This window comes from Arachis ipaensis, chromosome B06 (genome assembly GCF_000816755.2).
Source record: "Arachis ipaensis cultivar K30076 chromosome B06, Araip1.1, whole genome shotgun sequence".
Classification (NCBI taxonomy): domain Eukaryota; kingdom Viridiplantae; phylum Streptophyta; class Magnoliopsida; order Fabales; family Fabaceae; genus Arachis; species Arachis ipaensis.
Genome location: NC_029790.2, coordinates 34254222 through 34267222, shown reverse-complemented (window position 1 = coordinate 34267222; position 13001 = coordinate 34254222). Strand labels below are relative to the sequence as shown.

Sequence of the window (13001 nt, the reverse complement as noted above, 5' to 3'; positions counted from 1 at the left end):
GCACCACTTATGTTTGTATGTGTATATATATAACACATGCACAGTGTTTTCAATCTTACCACCACCTTAATCGATAATACCGGCAACTGATTGATACAGTTTCCTAGTTTTCCTCGAAAGCGTTATAGTAGTTTCCATCTTCTTCATGGACAAGGATACTAGTTTGGAAATCCATCTCCCTCCTGGATTTAGATTCCACCCTTCTGATGAAGAGTTAATTGTTCACTATCTAAGAAACAAAGTCACTTCTTCACCACTTCCTGCCTCATTCATAGCAGAGATAGACCTCTACAAGTTCAATCCATGGGAGCTTCCAAGTATGTGTACAACTATATATCTGGTTTCTGTTTCCATCTTTTACTTCTCTTTCCCGTACAAAACATTTAGTCTTAATTGTATGTTCATTTCATGCACATTTTGACTTATAAATGAAAGATAACTCCTCTTAATAACAATCACACTCTAATTTGTATTAATAAAAATTTTGATTTATTTAAATCAACATAATAAAATAATTACAATTCTACTGCTTTTCTTAAAAATTAACCAAATCACTGTCATAAGCTAAGCCACCTCTCCCAAAAACTTAAATTCATACGAGGAGATACATGAATGTTATATTTCTAACACACTCCGCCAAGCAAAAACCTCTTTTTTTACTGTAACTTTGCGTGAAGGGAAGTACCCAAATGGAGTGAGACCAAACAGAGCAGCTGGTGCAGGTTACTGGAAGGCCACTGGAACTGACAAACCAATTATCACGTCATGTGGTATGAAGAGCATTGGAGTGAAGAAAGCCCTTGTCTTCTACAAGGGACGTCCCCCAAAGGGATCCAAAACTGATTGGATCATGCATGAGTATAGGTTGCATGATTCACTCCTCTCAAATTCTCACAAAAGAGGCTCCATGAGAGTAGGTCAACTGCATCCATGAATTCCGAATTTCTATCTCTTTTTCATAAAACATTGTTAATAATAAACATTCTCACATTTTACTTATGTAGTACTAACTCTTTTTTGGAACAGCTATTTTGTTTCTCACATTTTAGATTTGTTAATAATTTAAGTATTTGGACTCAAATTTTGTTCGAATAAACTAAATTATTAATAAAACTAAAACATAAGAGATACTTTCTAAGAATGCAGAAGCATAATATTTTTAAGGATAAAGTATATTTTTTGTCGTTAAAATTTGGCAAAAATTTAAAAATATCATTAAGTTTTATTTTATTTTAATTTTGTCTCAAAAGTAATTTGCATTAAATATTCCCTCAACGGCTAAATTTTCAACAAATTTAAGATAAATCTAACAATAATGCATGAAAGTTATGCTTGATTTGCTTTTGTTGAGAGTTGTTCTTATGAAATTGTTGTTCAATTGGTTTTAAATTTTTTGAAAAGTTAATTGTTAGGGGTATATTTGATGCAAATCGAAAACTTCTAGAACAAAATTGAAACAAAATAAAACTTAAGTATTTTTAAAACTTTTGTCAAACTTTAGGGACAAAAAATATACTTTACCCTATTTTTAACAGCGATATTATGTGTATACAAAAAAATCTAGTCATCTTCATAAAATATATATATCAGAATATATACTAGCAATTTTTTTTTGAATTTTTTTTGAAGAGAATGTCAATTCAAATTATCACATCCAAAACATAATGAAAACAAAAAAAACTAAAATCTAAAAAAAAATATAAAATCAAATAATAACCAACATCTAAATTCATTGTAAAATTATTTTTAAAACTTCCAAAATTCATTTAAAAAAAATTTCAAAATTCATTATAAATATACCATAATTATTTTAAAAATTTCAAAATAAAAATAAATTCAAACTTAATAAAAAAAATCCAAAATCTAACAAAATCGAAATATCTAAACTTATTTAAAAATTTCTAAAATCTAACAAAACAAATTTAAAAAAAAAATAGAAAAAGAATATCTGAAAACTAAGCAAAAAAATATTAAATAATAAAAAAAAAAACTATCCAAAATCCAAAAAAAAAAAAACATAAAAAAAAAACTTTCGAAATTAAGGGGAAAAACTTCCAAAACAAAACTAATAATAAGAAGAACATGAAGAATCATCTTGCACGAGGAGATGGAGGGAGAGACTGTAGCGGTCTTGCACAAGGAGATGGAAGGGGTGGTCATGCCGTTGCGTTCTACGTCGTCGTTGCAGTAGCCGAACTCCTGCGGGCAGCACCATGGCAACACGAGACGATGTGAGTGAGGGTGGTCCAGCTCGGCGACGCCACGTGTTAGACGTCAGAGAGTGCACAAATCGCGACTCTGCAAGAAGAGTTTGGATGCCGATACACGTAACGGCCATAACCGGTGCGGCGTGAGAGGATCCCGGAATGGTACCGCGACGCGATATGGAGGAGGCGAATCATGACAGAGGAGAGGAGAAACAATGTCGCATCGGGGAAGGAGAGGAATGGTACTGGGTCGTTTCTTATGAAAAGAGGTTTTTGAATGCAAAATTAAATTTTAGAAATTTTATAGTCAGATTTTTCATCTACCAATACATAACGACTAATTTATTGGCTAATTTATAATATGTACCTACTATTTATTTTTGTATTTTTAGTACACTATATCCTTACTCCAAAACATTTGATGGAATATGTTTAAAGCCAGAATAATATCATGAAGTTTTTGTTTAATTGTTTTTCTTTTTGCTACAGCTTGATGAGTGGGTGCTATGCCGGGTGAGACAGAAAACAGGCAGCCCAAGAAGCACTTTAGAAGATCCAAGTGAACTACTTTATGAACCAACAAAAAAGATTCAACAAATGAATGATGAGAACTTCAATCCTGAACTAGTAAAAGCCTCCATTGTGCACAACGAATTTCCAATGTTACCTTATATTCTGGCTTCTAGGAGTACTTTGCCTAATTCCATTGGTGTGTCCTCAAGCACAGGCTTTGTTAGAAATTATGATATGAAAGAATATGGTTCAGTGCATGAAGACAACAACTTGAATGTAATAGGAGCACAGTTCTTAGCATCTGCAATGGAGGGCTTGTATAATAATCCTTTGAAGAGAAAATTCATTGAAGAAGAAGAAAACCATTTGGAATATGCTCCCCCAAATAAGAAAATAAGCCTAGAACTTGGTGATGATGTTGATAATAGTGATGATAAGCCAAGTCTTGTGATGGATACAAACAAAGGCTACAATTTTGGCTTCTTTGATCAGTGGAATTCAATCATACAACCTCAAGAGCTTAACAGCTTAGCCTTCATGGGATATTCATGATCCATGAGTTTTATTATTTGACTACAATAATAAGCTATCTTGATCTGAACTCACTTTTTACTTAGACGACATCACACACCACGCTATTAAAAATCATGTGGTACCCATTATTACCATTTTCTCTTTTCATGATATGCTCTTTTCTCACTTGGTGTTGGTGCCTCATCAAGAAGTGAGTTGTACAGGGCATGCTTGCTTGTTCTGCATGGGAATGGATGGTAAGTGAAGTGGTTTATATGTAAATAAGCAAGAATAATGCAGTGTGGTAATTATATTCTTTTCAGCACATACATAAGAATGTACATAGTTGAAAATGTATATCATTACAGGGTACTACTGTATCAATTGTGTGCATAGAGTAGAGATAGCTTGAAGAATAAAGTGCCTTCATAATGCAGTTTATTTGCTCATTGTATCGTGCCTTCACATGATCTATAGAAATCTAAGTATTACCGAATATTCTTTCTTATTTATCATGATACTATTTTAAATTTACAGCTTCTTTTTCCTAAAGATAGGGGATAAGAGAACAAAAGTATCACTGTATCAGATTTTACGAGTCTCACGGATACTCATTGTCATTCTTAATCCTAAAGATAGTGGATAAGAAAACAAAAGTATCAGATTTGGATATTTTTTTATTCTAAGATATAACTTATATATCCTTCTATTATATACAAGTTTATCTCGTTAGTATTCTACTCTGCATTGCATTATCTACAACAAGAGGTTGCTTGCTCAGTAAGTCAGTATCAAAGTGTGTCTCATTTATAAACGCAAATTACTAGGGCTTTGAATGGGTCAGATCTAACTCCAATACTTTACTAATATATAAGGAAAAGAACAATAATACTAGTGAACAATATGAATAATGGAGTTATAAAAGTAAATTAATGATTAGTTTAATTAATGATTTAATTAATTTACTTATAATAATAACTATTTTTCAAAATTTAAAAATCAGACTTTTAAATACGGAACAGTTATGTTTCCTATCCTCTCACACCATATCTCTTTCCTCTCTCGGTGGACCTTCTCAATAACGAAGCCAGCCTTTTCCACCCACCCACGACCGACGCTTCCTCCCTCTGTGCCAACGTCCGGCCATGTCCCCCCAAGCGGAGAAATTTTTTTTTTCCCACACTCCACAACCCGCGCCCTGTGCAGCCCGCCGTAGGTGACTGGGATCACGCATTGTGCAGCCCCTGCAGCCCACGGCCTCCACCATTGCAGCCTCGTCGTCACCGACTGATCCGGTGTAATACACGGGAGAGTTGCGCCTCCCATTTCATACGTACGTGACCTCTTACAGCCATTTTAATGGAGGACAATTCCGTTGAATCGAGTTGTCTCGCGCCAGATTCTTTCACCGACGACATTACCACGCATTCGATCGACAACCTGCTCAAGTCGTTCGACGGGAAAAGTGAACAATCAGACAGGGTAACCAATGTATGTTGTTTCTTTCAGATGTATGTTTATTTTTATATAAATTAGATGGTTTTTAAAAGATCAACATTCTTAACTCATGATGATATTTTGTTACAAAAGGTAAAATTTGGATGGTGTAATATATAAGTGGATGATCCCGTAAAAAAATTAGTTTCAATTTTTTCTATTTAAAAAGAATTACATTTTTAGAATTGTGGGATGTCATAATACAATGTACTGGTTAGTTGTTACTACTTACTAGCTACAGCTTGGTTTCTTGTTAGGTTTTTATAACTTGTTATAATGAACCATTGTTCAAGTTCTAAAGAAGATGAAGATGAAAAATTATTTACTGGAGATGATAAATTGTTACATTACCTTTTTAATAGGTTACCCTGATATATTTTCAATATATGTTTAGTGTTAAATGAAAAAATTTTGCCCATGGTTGCGACTAGAATGTGAAGAATCCCCATCTGTATGCTCCCATTCCATGCATGCATTAACAAACGTGGATAAATATGTAAGAAAATTATAGGAGCTAATAACGAGACTTTTCACAGCATAGTAGAAGACTCTCTTTTAGTTTGTGTAGTTATATTTTATATGTAGTAGACTTATGCGTTCTCTATATAAATAATTAATATAAAACTAACTAGGTAGGTGCCACTTTGTATGAGTATAGTCTCATGGTTCTGATTTCGTTTAATTCATGTATATTAATACATTTTAGAATCATATTTTTAGAAAGAGTATTAATAAAATCTATTTAGTCGATATTTTACTATAGTATCTATTTACTTTGTGTATGTTTGATTGTAGGCCATAGAATGTACGAAAATTACTGAATTTGGATGTGATGACACGGATCTTGTTGATGAGGTTTGAACTCTAGTTTGTTGTTATTTTTTCGTTAATCGCATGTTTGAATTGACCATTAATCGTCGTGTTCATCAAATGATGTCTATTTTGAACTGATTCGCAGTTACCAGATCATAGTTGCCTTGCTGAAGATGAAATACCAATAGTTGGGATGCGGTTTGAGCATTTGAAGCAGGCCCAGGATTTTTATGTGAGCTACGCAAAGAAAGTTGGCTTCATAAGTAAGATATGGGCCACTAATTTTGACAGGATGACAAAGCAACCGATCAACCAATCTATCCATTGCAATCGGAAGGGTTTCTGCGGGTCTCGTGTCAAAGCACCCACACGGAAGAACACGATTGCAGCTGTGGGTGCAGAGCAAGAATATATGCAAAGTTTGACAGGAAAAAGTAAGATTGGGTCTTGTTGAAGGTTGAACTAAATCACTCGCACCCGTGTTCAACTAAGAAGGCGGTGCACTACCACGAGAACAGGGAGTTGACAATGCATGCGAAGTGCATCATTGAGGTTAATGACGAGGCGGGCATTCGACCTAACAAGACCTTTCTAGCATTAGCCAATGAAGTTGGTGGGCCTTTGAACTTGGGCTTCTCAGAGAAGGACGTCAGGAATTACATTTCATCAAGACTCTGATCCACAAATGTCAACGCAGATGTCAAGGAGATGCTGAATTACTTCATGCGAATGAAGGAGTTAAATCCGAACTTCTTTTACGTAGTGAATGTGGATGACGATTATAAGTTTACGAGTGCAGTTTGGGTGGATGCAAGGTGTAGGGCGTCTTACGAATACTAAGGAGACGTGGTCTCATTTGATACCACATACAACACGAACCGGTAAAATGTATTTACATTCACGTTATTTAATTATTTTATTAATTTTTATTAGTTGAATGTTCCTAAATATGGTTGTTCTTCCTTTATGCATGGATTGCAGTTCACTGCTTTCATTGGTGTGAACCACCATGGTAAGTCTACTTTGCTAGGTTGTGCTCTGCTAGGCAGCGAGGAGATCCCGAGTTTTGAGTGGGTGTTCACACAATGGCTGAAGTGCATGGGAACTGCACCGAAGGGCATCATCACAGACCAATGCAAGTCTATATTTGGTGCAATTAAGAAGGTCCTCCCTAATACACGACACCGTTGGTGCATATGGCATATAACAAAAAAGATACAGAATAAGCTTGGAGATTATGCTAGGTTCAGAGAGTTGAATGCTGAGTTGAATCACATTATATAGAACTCTCGGTCAGTTGAGGATTTCGAGGATCATTGGGCTGAGTTCATTGATGAGTTCAACTTACATCACAACAGATGGCTGTCAGGTTTGTGTCTTTTTAGTAAAATCATGTGTCGTAAGTGCTTAGATGTTGTTGTGTTCTTGTATTATGTTCTGAAAATATGTTCTTACGCATGGTTTTATTTTTGGTGGGTTTGTTTGCTTTTTAGATTTGTTTGAGAACTGACACATGTGGGTGCCGATCTTTTTCAAGGGTCAATTCTGGGCTTTCATGAGGAGTACGCAGAGGAGTGAGTGTATGCATTCATTCTTTGGTGGATTCTTAAATTGCAAGACTAGTTTAGTCCAGTTCGTCCACAAGTTCGACAATGTGCTAGGAACAAAGGAGCAGAAGCAACTGGAGGATGATGCTGCAGACTCGAGAGGTCTAATCCCATGTGTAACTAGATCAGCCATCGAGAGACGATTTCAACAAGAGTACACCAACGAGATGTTTTGGGATGTCCAAACAGAGTTTGGCAAGAAGGCTGATTGCACTATTTGTGTCGTGTATGAACAGGGCGACTCGGCTTTGGTAAAGATGGAAGAGGAAATACTAGTCTATGAGACGACCCGGTATGTTACGTACGACGTCCAGGTGTATTATGTTGCCACTGTCTTATAGTACTTTCATCTTACAAAGTGAATGAGGTGCTTTCGTACTATGTTCTACCTCATTGTTGCAAGAACATAAAGCACAAGCACACCTACATTAAGAGTAGCCACGACGTTAGATGTTCAGATGAAAGCCACAACATATTCAAAGGGTTGTGTGCACATTTCTATAACGTTGCGCTGGAATTCGTGGATTGTGACGATGAAGCAGACATGTTGCATGCTACTCTGGATGATGCAAGGGCCAAGCTAGTAGATTACCGTGCCAGGATGCTGAATAAGACCGTCGCTATTGCACACAATAGCATCACCACAGACACGTCAATCGTGTTGAGCATAGAGGACATTCAGGCCCCATCAAAGGTAACCACAAAGGGTCGTCCAAAAGGTAAAAGGCTCGGATATGAGTTGGATAAATTGATCAGAAAATCCATGCAGAGAAAGCAGAAGAGTTTAGGCAAGGTATGTATAGGAATTAAATTTAAACTTCACCTTTACTACGGTTTTTATTATGTCGATAGTTACTAGTTTTTGTTTGAGTTTGTTTCTTTCAGGATAATCGTGTAGAATCTACTGGAAATCAAGATTTGGATGCTTCCACTCAGTAGATTGCTAAGCAAGGAGTTGGTGGATTCATTTCCCTGTTAAACTCTTTCGATAATTCCTAGAGTCTTTAGGATACCGAATCCATTATGTTATATTAGAGGTCGCTTTTGTTAGGTGTTACAACCCAATATGTATGTTTCATGGTTATTTTTTTGTTTGGGTTGTCTATGGTCAAAAAATTATGAAACTGGTATTCCGTGGCCTTAGCTTCTTGCTACTCATGTGGCCGGCGTGTTTATATTTTTGTTGATGTGGTTTGACTGGTTGTAGAATAATGTCTTGAAGAATACATGCCGTATAATCTGGATGGTTACTTGTAATATAATTGGGATTTTGTGTGTGATCAATTACGAGTGGCATGGCCTGGATGTTCGATTTAATATGGTCATGGATAGTTATTTTTATGGTGTTTGGATGGTTACTTCTTATAGGGTAAGCATGGTGTCTGTGATTATTTACATGTAGTAAAATATGGATGTTCGCTTCAGTAGGTTATTGGATGGTTATTTCTTTTGGTGTCCAGATGGTTATTTTTAAGAGATTAGGAATTGTGTTAAGTTACAAGAATTATAATGCGGATGTTCGCTTCAGTAGGTTAGTGGATGGTTATTTCTATTGGTGCCCAGATGGTTATTTTTAAGAGGATTAAGAACTGTGTTAGTTACAAGAATTATAATGCGAATGTTCGCTTCAGTAGGTTAGTGGATGGTTATTTCTATTGGTGCCCATATGGTTATTTTTAAAAGGATTAGGAATTGTGTGTTATTAGTTACAAGAATTTTAATGCGGATGTTCGCTTCAGTAGGTTAGTGGATGGTTATTTCTATTAGCACCGAATGGTTATTTCTAACAGAATAGGGAATTGTGTGTTATTAACTCCAAGTAGTACAAGGTGGATGTTCAATTTAATAAGGGAGCAGATGGTTATTTCCGTTATTTGTTGTGATTCAACATGTTTGTGGATGCATACTCTTATTACCCGTGTTGTTCTTTACTATTAGCCTTTAGGCATCCTTAACTACATGCAAGAAAATCATATGATTTGCAAAAGAAATAAACCATAGAAATGGAATTTGCCAAGAAAATTTAGGAAGTCTGTTGTAACAAAACTCCAAACCATAGACACAAAAAGAAGCCGTCAAAAATTGAATGTAGGGTTTGAAAACTAAGTACAACTATTGCTTTCTCCTTTTCTGGTTCTTCCTCACAGCAAATTCTCCCACTCTTTTCATCAATGTCCTTGTGCTTGGTGCTGTGAAGGGTGATTTAACCACCTTTCTCTTATTTCTTTGACTGTTGCGGCGTACACATCCGTTATTTTTCTCCAACAAAGATCGCACCGGCTCAATTGATTCATTGTGTGCTCCCATGACAATATTCAACATCAGCTCACATCTCATTGACAGAAGCATTTCCTATGTAGTGTTTAAAATATCAACATGTTGTTTAATGTGTCAAATTAACATGAAATGATTAAAAAATAAATTAAACAAAGACCGACCGGTTAACTTACATCATTCCATTCATCTATGTTACAATCTTCATTCTATGTCTCCATGAATTTAATGGCATAGATGCCACAATTCCAACTACATAATCAAGTAAAAACGATGCCATCAATAAAATATCAATGCTAAAGCCACTGCCAATGGATTCATTTATTGAGTTTGTTGCTTGGTTCTACTTACCCGTTTGGTTGCACGGGGACTTTGGCATATGCACACATTGGGCCATTCGTACTTCGTTCATATGTCGGAATGACCACTTTAGCCATGTCTTCAATTAGCCGTCCCTGTAAATCACTCATCAATATCTCTTCAGCATATGTTTAATGTGGTTCATGTATTCGTAAATAATGCTTAAGGCGGTGTTTTATCTTACCGCATATGAATCTAGTTTCTTCCATGCATCGTCATGTGCCTCATCATGAAGACTATCGATTACCACAATCATTTTTCTTGCCACGTCAAATGCATACAGCCACCAATGTCCTCTTGAATACATCAGAATAAACCACTGTGACAATAATTCACGTTTAACAACAGAGTCAAATATTACCCGCATGGTGTACCATGCAGGACAAGCAGATCAAATCCTACATAAGTGTAACAATCATCGCCATTCACGAGCACCAATACAACTTCCGTTCCAATTATGATGAATACTATTCAACAAGTCCATCATGAAAACACATGAGGAGTTGTCCTACATATTCAACAAACACCTATCAAAGTATGCAGAATAATTGACAGGGACAAATACGTTCTCGTCTAAATATGTTGTATCATGCAATACGTAAAATACACCTATGACTCACCCATTTTATTTTTGCTACATCCACTTTGTTAAAGAATCTGGTATCCTCTCCAAAATTTGGACCCAAGCCCTCATACACCAGAATTGGCCCATTATGGAACAAATCGAGGTTATGCTATTGCATGACTGTTTCCTGTTGTCAGAGGATTAGTCAGCTATAAAGTGTCGACAATAAGTTGCGAAAAAAGTACATTACTCATACCAATATTCCCAGACAAACACAGTAGAAATCACGACTGAATCTCACGGACTGTGCATCATTGAATGTGTAACACATCCATTGAATGATCTGCGGTGTAAAATTAAAAAGCACGATATAAAGTGTACGAAGAACGCAATGAGTGAAACTAAAACATGGAGATTAAGCACTTACGTTGCTGTTGACCCAACCTCGTGCTTTCAACGTACATAGATCCTTCCGCAACAGCCAAAGATATGGCCTACCTTCATAGGTTGCCAACAGCTCCTCTTCGTTGAGGGAAGAGTTCAGAATCTAACCTCGGACCATGTCCTCCTTATCCTCTCCTAACTTGACATCCTTAAGACTTGGATGTACTACTGTGATAGGGGGTGTGGTCGGTGGCTTCTCAAGCTGCATCAAGCCAAGCGAAAAGCTAGGCCTTCCGGGACTCCGGGTCTGGCAGCGTGACTTATTCGACATCACGGTATTCAGCGGTTCCATATCTAATGGCTTGGTGTAACTCTTCTGTTCAACTTTTAACAATATCTCCTCCACTTTTGGACACTACACGAAGTTCAAGTAAAACTCTCTGCATCAAAAGCAACAAAGTGAGACAACACAGTTAGCACTCAGATTGAAATCACACGAAAATCAAGATACCGCCAATTCATATATACAACAGATGTTAACTCATAGAGCTTACCTATCAAAATCATATTTAGCAAATTGCACAAGTGCTGTGGAAGGTGTAACTGGATCCACTTATTGCGCATCTGACGGTTTGGCATCCTGATGTAGCTGCTCGCCAGGCAGGTTCGAGCTGTCATGAAATAGACGGCACTTTCTTCGAGCAATTGGCATGTGGTCGTCGTCGTCGGAGTCAGAAACAACTGCAAGTCTCTCCTTGCGCCTCTGGGCAACACGTGCTGTACTGCTACCTTTACTAGATTTTGGTCTGACGACAGGCAGCTTTCTTCTCGTTCCTATCTTGCTTTCCTGGGTATGGAATATCCACCGAGTTATCAGGTTTTTAGATACAAACAACTATGTTATAAACTCGCATACAAATTCAATTCGTAAAAAGGCTATGTTGTTTCCTATAAGAACCTACATATCACTATGTCAATATCCATGCCAAATACATTTAGAGTTGAACATCGAATACATCTAACACATCACAAAACCATATTCGGCATCCAACCCCAAAAACATTAACATGAGATCAGAGTAATTAATTCATGAAGCCAACCTATATCTACAAGAAGATGAACTCACCCCTTGTGCCGCTGTATGGCTTCCAGGAAGTTTTGATTCAGATGGCCTTGATGGCGTTTTAGTTGGTTTTTTAGGGTCCCCATTTGTAACAGATGCCTCCTTGCATTCCTGTGTACATTCAGTGAGAAATTCATATAACAACTTTATTGAGTTCACCATACAAGTACACTGATGTGAAACCCATAAAACATCCAAACGCTACAGGAGCATGCCTCCAGTTGTGCAATTAGAAATAAACACTTAAAATTATCATATCATCTAACCGCCTATGACTTTAATGTTGCACGTACTTTACATTTCAACAGACACATTACCTTTTGAGCCACTCTACTCCTGCATTCTCTCTTTCCGCTCTTTTTTTAGTTGCGTATTCTCCCCCCTTCTTCCTGGTTTGAAACTTTGGCTCCTCTCGAAATTTTTCCCTCTTTCCGATGGGACCTAACATCAAAGGGTCAACTGAGCTTACGAAACACTCATCCGAAATCCCGAGGTAGAAAATTATGAATGTCTCAGTTGGATTATATTATAACAGAGAATATATCATCCATCCTAGTACCTCATCAATCACACGAACTTTTGCCCTATTTTTGATGGGACCCTAATATGAAAAGGTCAACTGAGGTTACAAAATAATCATCCGAAATCCCACGCTAGAAAATTCTAACTGTTTTAATTGGATTATAATATAACAGAGAATATATCATCCATCTTAGTACCTTATCAAGGACATTGGTTGCCTTTTTTCAAGTTCTGATGCAGTCCATGCAGTCACCCATGGCTCTGGTTTGCGACGGCGCTTTAGTGGACCATGCCTCAGCTGCTGAAAGTACAAGAGCTGGATGGAAAGGTTGAACTGTTAATTAGTTCAACATAACCGCAAGTAGGATAAATAAGTAGTTGAACAATTAAACTTACCATCAGGGCAAACATGCAGTCACCACAAGTTTCAAGCTTCTTATTTTGGTGTGTTTCTATCTCTTTCCACAACCACTTGAATGTCTTCTGTGCCCAGTTAAATTTGCTGGGATCTGAGACATCTAGAATCGGAGGTATGTGCCACAGAGATATGGTTTGTTGACTGGTTGGACAGAGGAACATCTTTAAGACCACTAATATAGTACCTTCTAAAATTCATCATATAT

The 13001-nt window shown here is 36.8% G+C and overlaps 1 protein-coding gene across 1 annotated transcript; it reads left to right on the top strand.

Annotated features, from left to right (window-relative positions):
• Window positions 7–3725, top strand: LOC107648158 (NAC transcription factor 29-like). The gene is made up of 3 exons (XM_016352137.2): window positions 7–317; window positions 642–913; window positions 2697–3725. The coding sequence occupies exons 1-3, from the start codon at window positions 146–148 to the stop codon at window positions 3270–3272; spliced, it is 1020 nt and encodes a 339-aa protein (XP_016207623.1). The 5' UTR covers window positions 7–145; the 3' UTR covers window positions 3273–3725.

What these genes read in the sequence shown, in the direction of transcription:
- LOC107648158 (XM_016352137.2), top strand. Translation starts at nt 146, where the DNA reads ATGGACAAGGATACTAGTTTGGAAATCCATCTCCCTCCTGGATTTAGA. An exon ending in CAATCCATGGGAGCTTCCAA is followed by an intron (nt 318 to 641) that starts GTATGTGTACAA and finishes CACTCCGCCAAG; the next exon opens with CAAAAACCTCTTTTTTTACT. An exon ending in ACAAAAGAGGCTCCATGAGA is followed by an intron (nt 914 to 2,696) that starts GTAGGTCAACTG and finishes TTTTTGCTACAG; the next exon opens with CTTGATGAGTGGGTGCTATG.